The 15795-nt window shown below is 47.7% G+C and overlaps 1 protein-coding gene across 5 annotated transcripts in view; it reads right to left on the minus strand.

Moving 5' to 3' along the window:
• Window positions 1–15795, minus strand: part of SRCIN1 (SRC kinase signaling inhibitor 1) — a 270653-nt gene that overhangs the window by 138208 nt on the left and 116650 nt on the right. For all 5 annotated transcript variants that reach the window (XM_081166037.1, XM_081166036.1, XM_081166042.1 and 2 more), the window contains one exon: window positions 7666–7949. In XM_081166037.1, coding sequence (XP_081022163.1) covers window positions 7666–7926 — 261 coding nt within the window. In that variant the 5' untranslated portion in view covers window positions 7927–7949. The remainder of the gene's footprint in view (window positions 1–7665; window positions 7950–15795) is intronic.

Below are 15795 nucleotides of genomic sequence, written 5' to 3' on the forward strand. Positions count from 1 at the left end.
CAGAGGCGAATGTGGGTGAAAGAACCTCTGCTACGATATAGGTAAGAGTTACACCCATTGCTCCGGCCACTTTTCCCCCTTGTCCAGAGAACGAAAGAAAGTTCCCCATTCCTAATGTAGGAAGAAAAGTAGCATGGGATACAAAGATCCCTGATCTAGAGATTGTTGTGCATATGGCTTTGCCACCTATAAGTGCCTGTAGACACGCAATGGTGCAAATGAGGGACCCCAAGCAATTGCAGGTGCACTAAGAGGTTTCCGGACATTTCTCCTTTGCAGGTGGCTTTTGCATAACCCAGCTGAGTGCACTGAAGCAGGATTGCTTTGAATTGTGCAGAAAAGCAAAGGCTTGTGTTAAGGCCACCCTAGGCCAAGCCCATAGGCGGCTGAACTTGAATGTAAGCTGAGAGGATACGTTCTCCTGTTATATCGGAAAAGGGGCACTGCTACACTCCAGCCCAGACTAGAGCTGAGAAAAGGAGGAGCCTGAAGCAGAGATACTGCTCTAGTGCCCAAGGAAAAGCTAACAGCCAGGGCCCAATGCAGAGTGCCGATTATGCAGGATGGTGTTGCACACTTGTATTCTCTTCTGTGCACAAAGAAGGCTCTGAGGTTTGAGCAAACACAATTCCAAGAAACTTGTGTCACTAGGACACGCCAATCCTAGTAAAAGGCTCAAAGCAGGAATTGGCAAATGTGTGAATTTTGGTTTCTCTTTGTTCCTCGTTTTTCCAGTTTCAAGTTCAGTTCTCCTCATTTCCACATCAGTTTGTGTCAATAAAATAAAATAAAACCCTCATGAAGATTTAGTAGCATTTTCATATGCATTCCACCAACGTACAAATTTTTGCAAAGCAATTTCCCCGTTTTTGTATGCTACTTTCACCAGCACATACATTTTTCTGCATGGTTTATGCTAGCAAATGCACTTTTGTATGCGTTACGCTGCTGAAGAGCTGCATTGCAAGATTTGGAGAAATTGTGCCTCAGATTGTGTGTTGTTTCAAAATGTGTAAATTGTGTTTGCCTTTAAACATGGAATGAAACAGATTTCTCTCCCCAACCCCCCAACCCCAATCCCTAGCCCAGAATACCTTGCTCATAAGGGCACAAAAGGGCAATAAGAACCGGGAGGCGGAAACCCCTTTCCGACATAGCACACGCTCAAGGGCACTCTCATCTTTGATACTGCTTCACCTTTTCCAGCACGGCTGAACTCTGGATTCAAGAGCAAGTTCTTCTGCAAGTTCTTATGACCTTTCGCTGAAAATAAACTCAGAGCCTTGCTTTCCTCTGTCCAGTTAAGCACATATCCTGTCACACTGGGGGATAATGTAGCACATACTGTCAGCCTCCAATGCAAAACTGGGGCAGAGGGAGAGCTTGAAAGGCATTTCACCCCCTTGCCAGAACGGTTACGTTCCCCATGCATTTGAGAGGAAGCAAATTGCTTCTGTCTGCTAGCAGCATGGATTCGGCCAACCTATCTTTTAATTTAGATTCAAGTTTCTAACCTCCAAGGCATGAGGAGAAAAAACTTAGGCAGATCTCTGATTCTAAGAGACGGTTTGCACAGGTCAGAAAATAAAACGGGCTGCTTTTAAGAGCAGACCGCAGATCTGGAACCTTTTTAGCCTGACACATACATGGCACAGTTAAGGGTTAACATTCCTAACCTAGTCTGCAACTTTCACTGATCTAGCCTTGAGCATCCCCCCCCCCCCCCTGCCCTGCCCTGCCAAAGCCCCATAGGACTGACTAATCTCTGGGCATCTATCCTTGCTTTCCTTCTGGAGCCACGGAAGCCGTTCTTCTTGACCTGCAGCTCCATCTGCTGTTTTAACACTGCCTCTTTCGCCGCCACCAATGCTCAGGGAGAAATTGTGTGTGTGTGTGTGTCTCTGTCTCTCGCTCCCAGGCACCTGAACCAGCTGCTACGATGGAACCAGGCTACCAAAACTAAAACAAGTGAGGGGAGGAAAAGAATCCTTACTATCTAGCAAACCATTTCAAAATAAATAGAGACACTGTTAATTCTATAGCAGCTATAAAGACCCCAGGGGGCAGAAGTGCAGCCTAGGTGGTCCTAGGGTTTTATGTACATCCCCTGGCATGATTTTATGGGGAGCCAAAGGGGAAATGGGGGGCAGCAGAAAGAGAGAAAGGGGATGAGGGGGGCAAGGGATGTGTTGTAAGCTGCCCAGAGTGGGCAGGATATAATAATAATAATAATAATAATAATAATAATAATAATAATAATAATAATAATTATCATCATCATCACAGGGGTTTCCCTGTCTGCATTTGACTCTAGCCCCATTCACTTTTGGCACCAGCCATGCCCACCATCAATATGCGGCCCTTCTCTGCCCCTGCAGAAACACAAAGCTGCCTGAAATGAGCTGAACTGATATGGTCAATCCATGTTTTCATCATATTGAACTGGGATTCAACCACTTAAGATTTCCAGGTGGGGCTTTCTGGAATTGGGTTCTGGGTTCAAGTGAAATCCTGATGCCAGTTCATTTATTACTTCTCTAACCATGATTCTGCCCGCCCCCAATCCATATAAATGAACCTGGGCTACAAATTGGTCTCATCGACACATCCCTTTAAATATCCCTATGCTTAACTATGGTTTAAAAGTGGGCTGAAAATCGTGGGCATGTCATGGTCCTTCCACACTCCTGCTGTGCCATGCTGCCAGGAGTGAAGCCACGGTTTGTGACTGTAGTTTCCTTCAATGTGGCAAACTCTGTCAGCTGAAATCCTCTGTTCTACTGGACTATTAAAGGTGCAGGAGTCCCCTTTCCCTTTTTTACCGGGTCACTCTAATCCCCGCCCACTCACTCCCTTGGGAAATAAATGCTAACCTGACCTTTGAAACTAGAATCAGCTGAGAGATTTGGCCTTAATATATCAGGCAAGAAATAGCTGTGCAACTACATTAAGACTTCACTATCCAGGTCATAGGACTGAACCTTAGATCTGAAAAGAGGTTCCTAAGTTGAGCCCCGGATCAAATAAAAGCCCGAATGTGGAAATATCAGTGCTACTGGGGAAAGGAGACAAAAGCCCAGCAGAGCTTGAGAATCTGGCTTTCGGCAAGGCTGCTCTGTGCTGAGTTTCAAGTCATTAGGCAACAGGAGGGAGTCGAAAGTGATCTGCAGGTGATCACAGGCACATTACTCACAGCGCTGAGCCTGCATGCAGAACAGGTGCCTCTAAAGAAGTGCCATTCTCTCGCACACCTGGCACAAAACGAGACATGTATTTTTCAGCTCTCACACGACCAATTCCTAACAGTTTGTGTTACAAGCACTTAAGCATCTGTTCCAGAAACGGAAGGCACTACAGGACTCGAATCACTTGTCGTAGGACAAGAATGTGTGAGCTCTGGTCATCACAGGGAAAATGGCTCACAAATTACACATTTCTAAGCGTAAAGAATGCATTTCTAAGGCTGTTTGGCGGGATTTCATTTCTTACACGTCAAATTCAGCTATACAATAATAATAATAGAATTATTATTATTATATAATATAATAATAATAATTGGGACCGAGACAGCTCTGGTTGCCCTAACAGATGATCTTCGTAGACAGCTGGATCGAGGTGGGTCGGGGCTGCTGATTCTTCTAGATCTGTCAGCAGCTTTCGACATGGTCGATCACGAACTTCTGGACCACCGCCTTGCCGACGTGGGGATCCAGGGCACAGTCCTTCAATGGCTGTGCTCGTTTCTCTCTGGTCGGGGACAGAGGGTGGCGCTTGGGGGGAATTGTCATCGCACCACTCCTTGGTGTGTGGAGTACCTCAGGGTGCGATACTCTCCCCGATGCTTTTCAACATCTTTATGCGCCCCCTCGCCCAGCTTGTCCAGAGTTTTGGGCTGGGTTGCCATCAGTATGCTGATGACACCCAACTCTATCTGTTGATGGATGGCCATCCTGACTCGGCCAGATGTTTGGAAGCTGTGGCTGGATGGTTACATGGGAGCCGGTTGAAGCTAAATCCTTCGAAGACAGAGGTCCTGTGGCTGGGACAGGACGATATGGGATTGGGGGGGGGAACTCCCATCTCTTGCGGGGGCGCAATTAGTGCCAGCACAATCCGTTAAGAGTTTGGGTGTAATCTTCGACACCTCCCTTTCCATGGAGGCGCAGATTGCAGCTACAACAAAGGCGGCATTTTTCCATCTCCGCCAAGCTAAGCAGTTGGCTCCTTACCTCTCTCGCCCTGACCTAGCCACTGTGATCCACGTGACGGTCACCTCCAGACTGGATTATTGTAACTCGCTCTACGTGGGGCTGCCCTTGAGACTGACCCAGAAACTCCAGCAGGTGCAGAATGCTGCAGCGAGACTCCTTATGGGGTCTTCGCTGCGAGATCACATTCACCCGGTGCTATACCAGCTGCACTGGCTCCCGGTGGAGTACAGGATCAGGTTTAAGGTGCTGGTTTTAACCTTTAAAGCCCTATACGGCCTAGGACCCTCATACCTACGGGACCGCCTCTCCTGGTATGCCCCACAGAGAAACTTACGGTCTTCAAATAAAAACATCTTGAAGGTCCCAGGCCACAGAGAAGTTAGGCTGGCCTCAACTAGAGCCAGGGCTTTTTCGGCTGTGGCTCCGATCTGGTAGAACACTCTGTCACAAGAGACCAGGGCCCTGAGGGACTTGACATCTTTCCGCAGGGCCTGCAAGACAGAGCTGTTCCATCAGGCCTTTGGCCAGGGCACAGCCTGACTCCCTCCCTCGGCAATCTTCGCGGAGCTCTGGCCCAATGGTTGCCAGTGGCTTGAATTAATTAATTTTATAATGAATGATTTTAGAGTGTTGTTTGTGCTGTACTTTTGTACTGTTTTATTGTTGTTAGCTGCCCTGAGCCCGGCTTCGGCTGGGGAGGGCAGGATATAAATAAAATTTATTATTATTATTATTAATGACAGAGCTAGCTCTGTGGCTGGGACTGATGGGAATTGGAGCCCCAACAACATATGAACAGTAAAGGTAACGGTAAATGACCCCTGGACAGTTAAGTCCAGTCAAAGGCAACTATAGGGTTGTGGCACTCATCTCGCTTTCAGGCCGAGGGAGCCAGCACTTGTCCACAGACAGCTTTCTGGGTCATGTGGCCAGCATGACTAAACCACTTCTGGTGCAATGGGACACCGTGACAGAAACCAGAGCACAGGCAAACACTGTTTACCTTCCCACCACATCAGTACCTATTTATCTACTTGCACTGGCGTGCTTTCAAACTGCTAGGTTGGCAGGAGCTGGGACAGAGAAACGGGAGCTCACCCCGTCGTGGGGATTCAAACTGCCGACCTTCTGATCAGCAAGCCCAAGAGGCTCAGTGGTTTAGACCACAGCACCACCCGCATACCATACGAACAGCAGGAAGAGCCCGAGCCAATGACAGGCAGAGTGGCTGGAGATGGACAGAGTGGCTGGGGCAACCCAGCCAGATGGGCGGGATATAAATAATAAATAAAGTAGGATGGTGGTGGTGGTGATTATGATGAAAGGCCACAGGTTAGCCTCCCCAGGTTTTGAATATAGATATACTTTTCAGAGTACTAAATCTGGATGTTTAGTCACTGTACACCTGTTGTTTGATACCATGTACTAAGCTGCAGCTCTTGCTGCAAAGACTGGCACTGCCTGGAACAGTGGTTTTCAACCAGTGTACCGAGGCACCTTGGAGTGCCGCGGACAACTGGCCTCTGTCCCTCTTTCCTTCCCTCCCTCCTTCTGATGCCGTCTTGAGTCTCTGCCTCCCAAAGGCTTGCACAGCTGTTCATTGCAGCAGCCCTGGCTACAAGCTGAATGGTGCCTCTGGGGCTGGCCAGGGAGCGCTTCCCAGGCCTCTGTGGGGCAGTGTGAGGAGGCACCTCTCTTTGGGGCAGGGAAGCAGCTCAGAGACCAGGGGTGGCAGCAGCGGCTGCCCAGAGGACTCCCAAGGAGAGGGGAGAGGAGAAGAGGCTGAGGGAACCCTCCACAAGGGAAGGTGTTCAAAAAAGGGTGAGAGGCTGCCAGCTCTGCAGGCAAGGGGTGACATAACTGGGCTGCTGAGCCCCACAGGGGTGCCGCAGAAAGGATGTAGTTGGTCAAGGGAACCATGGACTCAAAAAGGCTGAATACCTTTGGCCTAGAATGTTATATTTGCAGTGTTCACTGACACCTATACATGCTCAGCACCGGAGGGAGTGCCACACTGCTATGCTTGGCACAGCAACACTGTGCAGGCACTGAATGGCCAGCTCCAGAGGTTGGCAAGGTTGGCAAGATGAGGTCAGAGGTTTTCAACCTCGGCACCCTTGGATAATTTAATGATTGGCCAGGGGTGCTACAGGAGGACCCTCCCCTCTCTCTCCCTCTTCACGTCAGCCATCCTTCCTTCATATTTGCAAATCTCTCTTGATCTATCTCTCTGTCTCTCTCCCCAGCCCGGCCTGAGTCCTGCTGCTCCTCCTGCTTTCTGTCTTCCAATCATATTCCAGATTTGATTCTCTCCCTCCTCCCCCCCCCCACTCTCAACAGGGCAGGGTGGGCACGGAACGGGGGAATCCCTGCTTATGCACTTCCTGTAATGGAACCCCAGTATAAGTGGCTTCCACAGGGGAGCCGCAGAAAGAATGTGGTTGGTCAAGGGCACCGTGGACTCAAAAAGATAAGAAAACCCCTGCCTTAGGTTGTCATGAGACTCATTGCAGAGGACTGCAGAAGTTGAATAAAACCAATAAAGGGTATTTGCTTTCCTTTACCCTTAACTAGCCACCAATTTGCTGGTGGCAATGATACAAAAGCTGCAACCTAAAGCCTGAGTTTCATGGAGGTTGGGTAGCTAGTATCTACCTAATAATGGCATTGTGTAGGAAAACATACAAACCAGCTTATATAATCTTGCAGAATAAGAATTACCAAAAATAAAAGGCCGTCTTACACAAATGAAAGGGTCTTGTGCAGCATCCCAGAACACAAGATCTATATTACCAATTTAAATGTGTTTGAAACCAAACCAGTTTCTACTATGGCTTCCACAAAAGGACCTGGGAAATGGGCGTTTCATGATGATGCTTGACAATTCCTTATCGGGTATCTCCAGTGCCTTGTTGTGATCTGTAATCCCTCAAGACGGCTTAGTATACAATTTTGATCAGACCTGAAATGTGTACTTAAACTTATAATACAGCTAGACATGTCTCCTTGAGAAGCAGGACCAAGGTCTTGGCTACTCCATAAAGATCTCCAAAGTCCCGCTTCACACCACTTGTTGCCAGAACGGTGTCACCTGAATAAGTCCCATGGCTTTAAGGCAAAGACTGGGAAGTTGTGGTCTTCCCAACGTTGCTGGACTACAGTTCCCTTCATCCCTGACCATCAGCCATGCTGGCTGGGGCTGATGGGAGTTGTAATCAAACAACCTCTGGAAGGCCCTAGGCTCCCCATCCCAGATTTAAGGAATCAGGAGGAGAATGCTGCACGTACCAGATTAATTTCCTCGTTTGCTCCTGATCTAAGTGGGTAAGGAGGACTGAAAGAGTCCTAATTGGGAAAGTTGCATCTTGCCTATGTTAAGCCATGAACCCAGAGAAAGAAAACATTGTGAGTGCTGAGAGAGGAACTTGATTGAAGAAAGAAAGGCAGCTCTTACCTGGTCCCGGATCCTCTCCTGCTGTCCTCGGATGGCCAAAGCATGCTGGGGGTATTTGCTCTTCAAGTGGTCCATGAAGGCATCTCTCTTCCGTTCCATCTCAGACTTTTGGAGCCCTGTCAGGGCCTCCAGGCTCTGGGCAGCGATGACCGTGTGCCGGCGCTCCGAGGTGTGCACCAGACCTACGTTGGAGAATCGGCGTGTGCCATTGCCCAGGGTCCGGTATTCCCGTGGATATTCTGCATCGTCTGCTGAGATCATGTGGGCGCTGGTCCTCTCGGGATCTACACGGATTGGGAGAGAAGGGAAGGAAGAAACAAGAGAGGGAGTCAGGGTACCTTTCTACTTACCTCATAGTGCAGAAAGGTGACCAGGGATGTCGGCTCTATAGGAAGGAGTGGGAGAGCTTTCTCAAAAAGGGGTGGGCAGGGTAGGGAGAAAGAAGGCAATCAGAGGCTATGTTAGAATGAAGTGCTGATCAGTCTTCAGCATTGCATGACCCTCCTTTTGGGATAGGGAAAGAACAGTCCCATCCAGGCACCGGTAGGATTTTCCCTTTGGCTGTGGTGCCCATTGGAACTGGTAGGTTGGAAGACAGGGAGGCCAACAGTAGGGGGAGCTAGAGCCAATGACAGGCACAGCCAACACATTCTAGCTTTGTGTACATCCTCCTTCCTACTGAGTTTTACAAGGGCAATGAGGAGACTAAGGATGCTGACAGCCAGGGCCACTGCACCTGGAATGGATATAATTAGGTAGGCAGGCAAGTAGGGGCAGACTGAGGTTGGTGGGGAAGTGCCCCATTTGCCCTATGTCAGGCTTCCTCAACCTCGGTCCTCCAGATGTTTCTGGCCTACAACTCCCATGACCCCTAGCTAGCAGGACCAGTGGTCAGGGATTATGGGAATTGTAGTTTCAAAACATCTGGAGGGCCGAGGTTGAGGAAGCCTGCCCTATGTGGACCAGCCTCCATTACTCATTGGTGGCAACTGTCTCCAAGAGAATCAAGACTTTGCTACAGCTTTCTCTTCCCACTGATCAGCCTCAGAACAAGGCCACAAAAATTTTCAGACTCTTGAAGGAAGGGGCAGGTAGATCTTGGTCTTTACAGGGGCATGACAGAGGTAGGTAAGAGATGGGGAGATGGGAGGGAAGGCCATTCCAATCACTTTTTATTCCAAAGTGATTTCAAGGGGGTTTCTCAGTGCAAAGGGGACAAAGGGGGTGTGCTTGGGGGTGGGGTGAGGGGCAGAAAAGAGGCCGTCATCCAGAAGACAGACAAGACATAAACATATCAAGACGACAACTGGGGGCGGGAGGTACCACGGAGACATCAAAATTGCCCCCCCCCGGGGGGCCTAAAATCAAACATAAGACAGTCATGAGACCTCAATGGGGATGACGGCCTAGGTGCCCCTGCTCTCAAGCAGAGGCATACAGAGGGACAAAGACAGACGAACATTCTGCAACAGTAAATACGGACATAAAGGAACTGAAAGAAAACGGAAATGAGGTGCAGGTTGGTTCATGGGGGAGGAGGGAGGAATTTTTGTGGAACATCGCTCTGAAGCTCAGGAACAGCTAGAACATCTGAAAACTGGAGAAGGGGGCTTCCGCTTCTGATGCTTGCCCCAAGAAAGGAAAGAATATCAGCACAACCTGGTTCCCAAAAGCTTTGTGTCCCTTCAGACATCTTGATTCATTACCATCAGTAAAATAGGCCAACAACGCTCACATCCAAGGAAACAAACTCCACCTCCCCACCACACACCAGCTACCTGCACTGTAAACATTCCTAAATACTTATGATGCTGTTTCCATAACCAATCACACTAGCTTAAATGCTTCATATGAAGTATGGGGCAGCTATATTCTGCCCCATGTATTTTATGCAGAAAAATAATCTTCCCTTTGTCAACTTCCCCTTCTGCAACAGTTAAAATATTTATGAATACTCTATGACATCACAGCAACTCAGCCAATGGCTTGGAGGGGATGACCTCAGCTCTGCAAGGAGCCCTCCAGACCGGTGTTTTCTCGTAGGTATATTCAGCAGTATGTTCTTCATGCAGTAGCGGTGGACTTGTTCTGCTTTATTAGTTCTTCTGCAACGCGTCCCCCAATGCTACCGCATTTTTGCTGTCCAGAGGGGCTATAGCGCAACAGTAAGTGGGACCCCAAAAAACGCATTTGCGGTGTGAAAAGTTACAGGATTCCAAAAGGAAATTGCATGATATGCACAGATTGGAAATGAAGTCGTATAACCGACTCAAAACTTTTGTGCAAGCAAATAATATTGAAATCAGGGTTGCATATGGCCTGTCTAATATCATGAGTACATATCATCATGAATGCACAACGAAGAGGACGTCTGGAGAGGCCTTACATCTTTAAGCAGGTTTTAAAAGCACACTAATTTAGGGCTGCTTCTTTCTAATGTAGGTTTCTTATGAGCTTAAGTCAGAGAGTTGTTCTAGAATGCTTACCTAGCTTATCTACTGTAACTCATGTTGCTGTTTTATTTATTTTAAAGTGGCATATGCTTTTAAAATAGTGTGCTGCTGCCATATAAATTGAGTCTTTTGCTTCTGAACTGTATTTTACATGTCTTTAGAAGAGCTATTCCAAAAAAACCACCCCAGCCTATAAATGAATTTATAAATAAAAGAGCTGTGAATCCCTTACTGCTATAAGACCATGGAGTCTGACCCTTCATGAGGGGATCAGTTTGTATGGCAAAATACATTTCTGGTCCCAAAGATGGTGTCTGGAATAGAGTGGATTCCAATAATGCGGAAGAAGTTAGACATTCCTGATCAACAGCATTCATAAATTAGTGGTCTTCATAAAGGATAGCACCTGCTTAGCTGAAGATAAGAGGCAAAGACTAACTCCTGAAGTTCCAACACTACATCAGACTTCCCCTCTATAGTCACTGGCATGGAAATCATACTTTCTCTAGCACAGGCAAGCTTTGATAGGATCAGGGTGACCCATGGAAAACAGGCCTGCAAGACTGGCAAATGTCTGGATAGCGTCGTATAGACATGGTTGTATCTGGGTAGAATCAGGACTTTGTAGTAGCTGTTCTGTTCTGATTTATTGTCTAGCTTTCTGACTGCGGCATCTTCTAAATTCATGTTCTTCCACCATGGGTCCCCAGATGTTGCTGGTTTACAACTCCTATGAGTTGTAGTCTCACAACATCTGGGGACCACCAACAGGAAGAACATTGCTCTGAGCCTCCCATGACAAAAAAGGATAGTAGTTTTGTATCATTAGCTACATACTTCCTTTGAAACCCCTCCAAAAATCAGAATGCCAATTTTGATTGGCGCTCTTCTTGGGGGTTGGGTGGGGGAAGAGTTGTTTTCTCTCTGGTTTTTGTACTGATCAATTCAGTTCTCCTCTTTATTTTCTACTTCCTTTGGTAACCAGAAGTAAAACTTCTGTGTGCAGCATCAGTAGCTTCCTACCCACCACCAAGAGATAAGAGTCTAAGCTGTGTGTAACTTAAAACAGGCTGGCCAGCGTAAATCAACAGAATACTGAGCAGCTAATGCAGTATTCCTGTGAGCCAGCAGAAGCAACACTTATGTTCTTAAATCTATCAGACACGTTGATTTCCCTGATAACTCCACATTCTTTGCAAATGCTCAATAATCACAGAACCCACAAGGTCCTGCTCTTGAGGTTGCTGACTCTGCCTTCTGAAAATGGCACAGTCCCAGTTATGGGCTGAGCCACGTCAAGATGGCCATTTTGCAATAATATACGGCTTCAGTTAGAGCTGTAATAAGCAGTGGAGTGTACGGATGGCTCTAGAGATTGGCAAAGGAAAGACAAGCTTTCTCCTCCATAAAAATACTTTATGGGTTCTTGTTATCTGGAAAGAATGGGTGGGGTGGTGGAAGAAAACTAGTGTTGAAAAAAATTAAAAAGAGATTTAACAAGGCAGTAAAAATGAAGATCAGCTCAGCCGAGCTCTCAGCTGCATATTTCATTTCATTTTATTGCCATTTTAGGGAAAGCATCTTCTTACCACCTTTGAAATGCTACTCTGAGGAAGATCAAGAGAGGAAGGAAATGGCTATGGATGCGGCTTGACATCACACTTTGTGCCCCCTGCCCACCAGCAAAGTTAAACATGTCCAAACTGGGTCCAATATTCTAAATCTACCTGAAGGACAGGTTGTGGTCTGGCAGGTTGTGTTTGCTGATGGGATGTGCTGGCAATCTTGGCTCCTGAAAAGTTCCTCTCCTGAAGGCTCACATCTTCAACACGGCTGTCCTCAAACCACCTCTCCTAGCTCTACCTTTCTGGCTCCCTGGCTGTCACTCTCCTAGTCCCAGTACACATGTTGGACCTCTAGTCCACAGCTGAATATGGCCCTTCAAGTCTTTCAGTCTGGCCATTGGGGCTCTCTCCAGGCCGCAGCCCTCAGCTGCTCTGCTCTGGTCCTTTCTCAAGAGTTTTTTTCATGATGGAATGTGTCCTTGGACACTGGAAATCCCCCTTGCTTGCCTAGAAGGAGAGATGTGTGGGCATAGAAATGCCTGGCTTTTACACATTCTATGCAGCACCCTATTACCTAAACTTCCTGTATAGAAAGAGAGGCCACAATTTGAAGCCCTTCAGACTGATGCAAGATACAGCTCCAAGCCATCATCATTCCTGCTTGTCACAATTTGTCACTCTGCTGCAAACTCCCACTCCCAAGTATGTCACATCTGACACCCCCAGCACACATTTTTAATGCCTACACAGTAAACGATCCCATTTATTCCTTGGGAGGAGTGTCTTTTTATTGGCAAATACAAACACCTCATGGAAAGCAGGCACGAAGAACATCATTTCACACCATTCAAAATAATCCTTCAGGAGCAATGACGACTGGTGTCCATTGGGAACAGTGGCAGGGAAGCAAAAAGAGAACCCAAAAGTAGGTGGAACCAGATCCAATGACAGGCATAGTCAATGACAGGTGGAGCCAACTCAGTCTAGGAGAAGATGGGGAGGTGATATGATACCCATTTTCAAGTATCTGAAGGGCTGCCACATGGAAGATGGAGCAAGCTTGTTTTCTACTCCAGAGGGTGGGACCCAAACCAATGGAGTCAAGTTGCAAGAAATGAGATTCTGACTAAAAGCCAGGCAAAACTTTCTGGCAGCAAAATCTGGACTCTTCTTCACTGGAGGCTTTTGAGCAGTGTTTGGATGGATGACCACCTGTCAGGGATTCTTTGCATTGCATGGGATTGGACAAGATGACCCTCGGGGTCCCTTCCCACTCTACATTCCTAGTCCCCATCTTCTCCCTGCTGAGTTGTACAAGCGCAACACTGATGCTAAGGAGGAGGAGGAAGCTGACAGCCAGGGCCAATTCATGGACTGGTTGCAAGAAGGCAGGCAGGTGGGGGCTGGCTGAGGGCAGTACTGAGGTTGGTGGGGCAGTACCCTATTTGCCCTAATACAGAGGTTTTCAACCTTTTTGAGTCCATGGCTACATGAACCAACTACATTTTTCTGCAGCACCCCTGTGGGGCTCAGGAGCCCAGTTATGTCACCCCTTGCCTACAGAGCTGCCAGTCTCTCGCCCCTTTTCAAACACGCTCCCTTGTGGAGTGTTCTCTCACCCTCCTCTCCTTTCCCCTCTCCTTGGGAGCCCTCCGGGAAGCTACTGCTGCCATCCCTGAGCTGCCCCCCCTGCCCCAAAGAGAGGTGCCATCCAGAGGCACCATTTGCCTGTGGATCTTACAGCCAGGGCTGCTGCAATAAACAGCTGTGCAAGCCTTTAGGAGGCAGAGACGCGAGAGGGCATCCGAGGAGGGAGGGAAGGAAAAAGGGACAGAGGGCAGTGTTGCCTGCGGCACCCCTAACCATCCTTCAAGGCACCCTAGGGTGCCACGGCACACTGGTTGAAAACCACTGCTCTAATTCATTGACCTCCCTTTTTGGAAGCTGTGTGTGTTTGCTCATGTGTATTTATATTTTTATCCCACTCTTCCTCTAAGGAGTTCAGGGTGGCTTACATAATCTTCCTCCTCCCCACTTTAGCTTCAGAGCAACCTTGCGAGGTAGGTTAGGTTGAGAGATAGTAGTTGGCCTAAACCCAATCACTGCAGCCCGAAGTAGTACAAACCAGGTGCAGGATGACTACCTCTGCCTTCATACAGTCAGGTCATGGGTCCACCAGTCATTGCCATGGGTCAGGCCAGTATTGCCTACACAGACTGGCAGAGGCTCTCTGGGGTTTCAGGCAGGGGTCCCTCCTCCCAGCCCTACCTGGAAATGCCAGGGAATTGAACCCAGACTTTCTGCATGCAAGACAGATGCTCTTTCACTGAGCTACAGACTTTTCTCAAAGTGAGAAGGAACTACTAAGTCGTTGTTACTACTTTCCCTCCACTCTTGATGCATGCCTTGCTTTTATGAATGGCTCTAAATCCCTGCCACTTTTATCACCCTACTCCCATGTCTCTGTTACACCCTGGGAGAGGAGTGCCTTAGAAACTAAATCACTGGCACTCTATGAAATGGCCCTCGTCAATTAACACAGGAGACAGATGACAGCTCTTTAAGAGAGTTGAAAATAGGGTTGCCACCTTTTAACCTGACAAATTATGGACAGTCCAGCTATTTACCACATCAGTGGGGCAAAGCAAATCGGACATCAAAAGGGTTTATTGAGATCACAGTGATCCTGTGTATCTTGTCCCCTTGCAGTAATTATTCAACAGGTCACTAAGGTAAGAAGGGAGATTGATATTAGCTTTCAGAATGATTTCAGTCTCCCAAAAACTATTTTTGAAACATACTTACTGGGGTTCTCTTAGGGACAAACTAGATTAGATGGCAGCAGACTCAATGCAAACCTTTATAAAGCAGAGGTGGAGTGGAATAGGGCAACTGGAAGTGCAGCATGGCTGGGTTGAAGGCGGGAGCCGAACCCTCCCATGCCCATGTTTTCACTCCTGTCTCAGCGATGTCTACGCTGGCTTGGTCATGTGCACAGTCTGGAAGATGGCAGGATGCCCATGCTCTACAGGAAGCTGGCTTCCGGCACAAGACCCATTGGCAGACCAACTCTGTGTTACAAAGATGCCTGCAAACGTGGCATGAAGGCTGACATGAACCCCACTGTGTGGGAATCTCCCGCAGACAATCACAGTGCCTGGAGACAGACAGCTAGGTCTTGCATCCATAGCAGTGAGCAGAGGAGGAATGACTGCTGTGAGGAGCACAGAGAGAAGAAACGTCATGGTGCATCTGCAGCAGCATAACCAGATGCCTTCATCTGCCCCAGCTGGAACAAAACACCTCTCTCCACTATCGGTCTCTACAGCCCCAGCAGGCGCTTCCTACAATTTCTCTCCCAAGACAGATGGATACCAACAACAACAGTATGGCTAGAAGGGACCTCAAAGGGCGTCTAGTTCAACCAGCTGCCAATGCAGCAGGAAATCCACTGCCTTATACCGAGTTGGACCACTATTGTCCACGCAGACGGAAAGCAGCTCTCCAGGATTTCAGACATGCCGCCACTCCCAGCAGTCTCTGGTATTTAGCTCTCACAGAGTTAGAATTCCTGGCAAACTTTAACAAACAACAGTGCCCACAATTCTTTAAGGAGGGAAATGTTTCAAATGTGCTTTAAAGGTATAGTGTACACACAGCCTTAAACACAAAGGCCTGAAGCAATCACGCTTAGTTTGGTTCTTAGCTCTCCTCTACAGTATATCCCCTTTTTTGAGACAATATGAAGGACGCTCCACTATGCCTTCACTAACACTGGATTACAGCTGATTATGTTCCCCAAACATGAACAATCTGTGAAATTTATGGGCAGTTGCCAATACCCACCTTTGGTCCAAAAGGTTTCTAAAACAGTACACAAACCCAGCCATGTCTGGAGCTGAAAACCCAAAGTAGAAAATCAGCAGAATTAATGGGAGGATCCCCAAATGCAGAAGGGCTGGTTTATCGCATCTTGAAGTAATAAAGACATACACGTGCTCATAAAAAGAGAGGCTCCCTGTAAAACCATTTGAAGCAATGAAGTAACATCCAAAGAGCAGGTTCCTGTGAGACCATTAAGTCCAGAGTCTAAAAGCAGGTAACTGCACAAC

This window comes from Podarcis bocagei (genome assembly GCF_964188305.1).
Source record: "Podarcis bocagei genome assembly, chromosome: 13".
Taxonomy (NCBI): domain Eukaryota; kingdom Metazoa; phylum Chordata; class Lepidosauria; order Squamata; family Lacertidae; genus Podarcis; species Podarcis bocagei.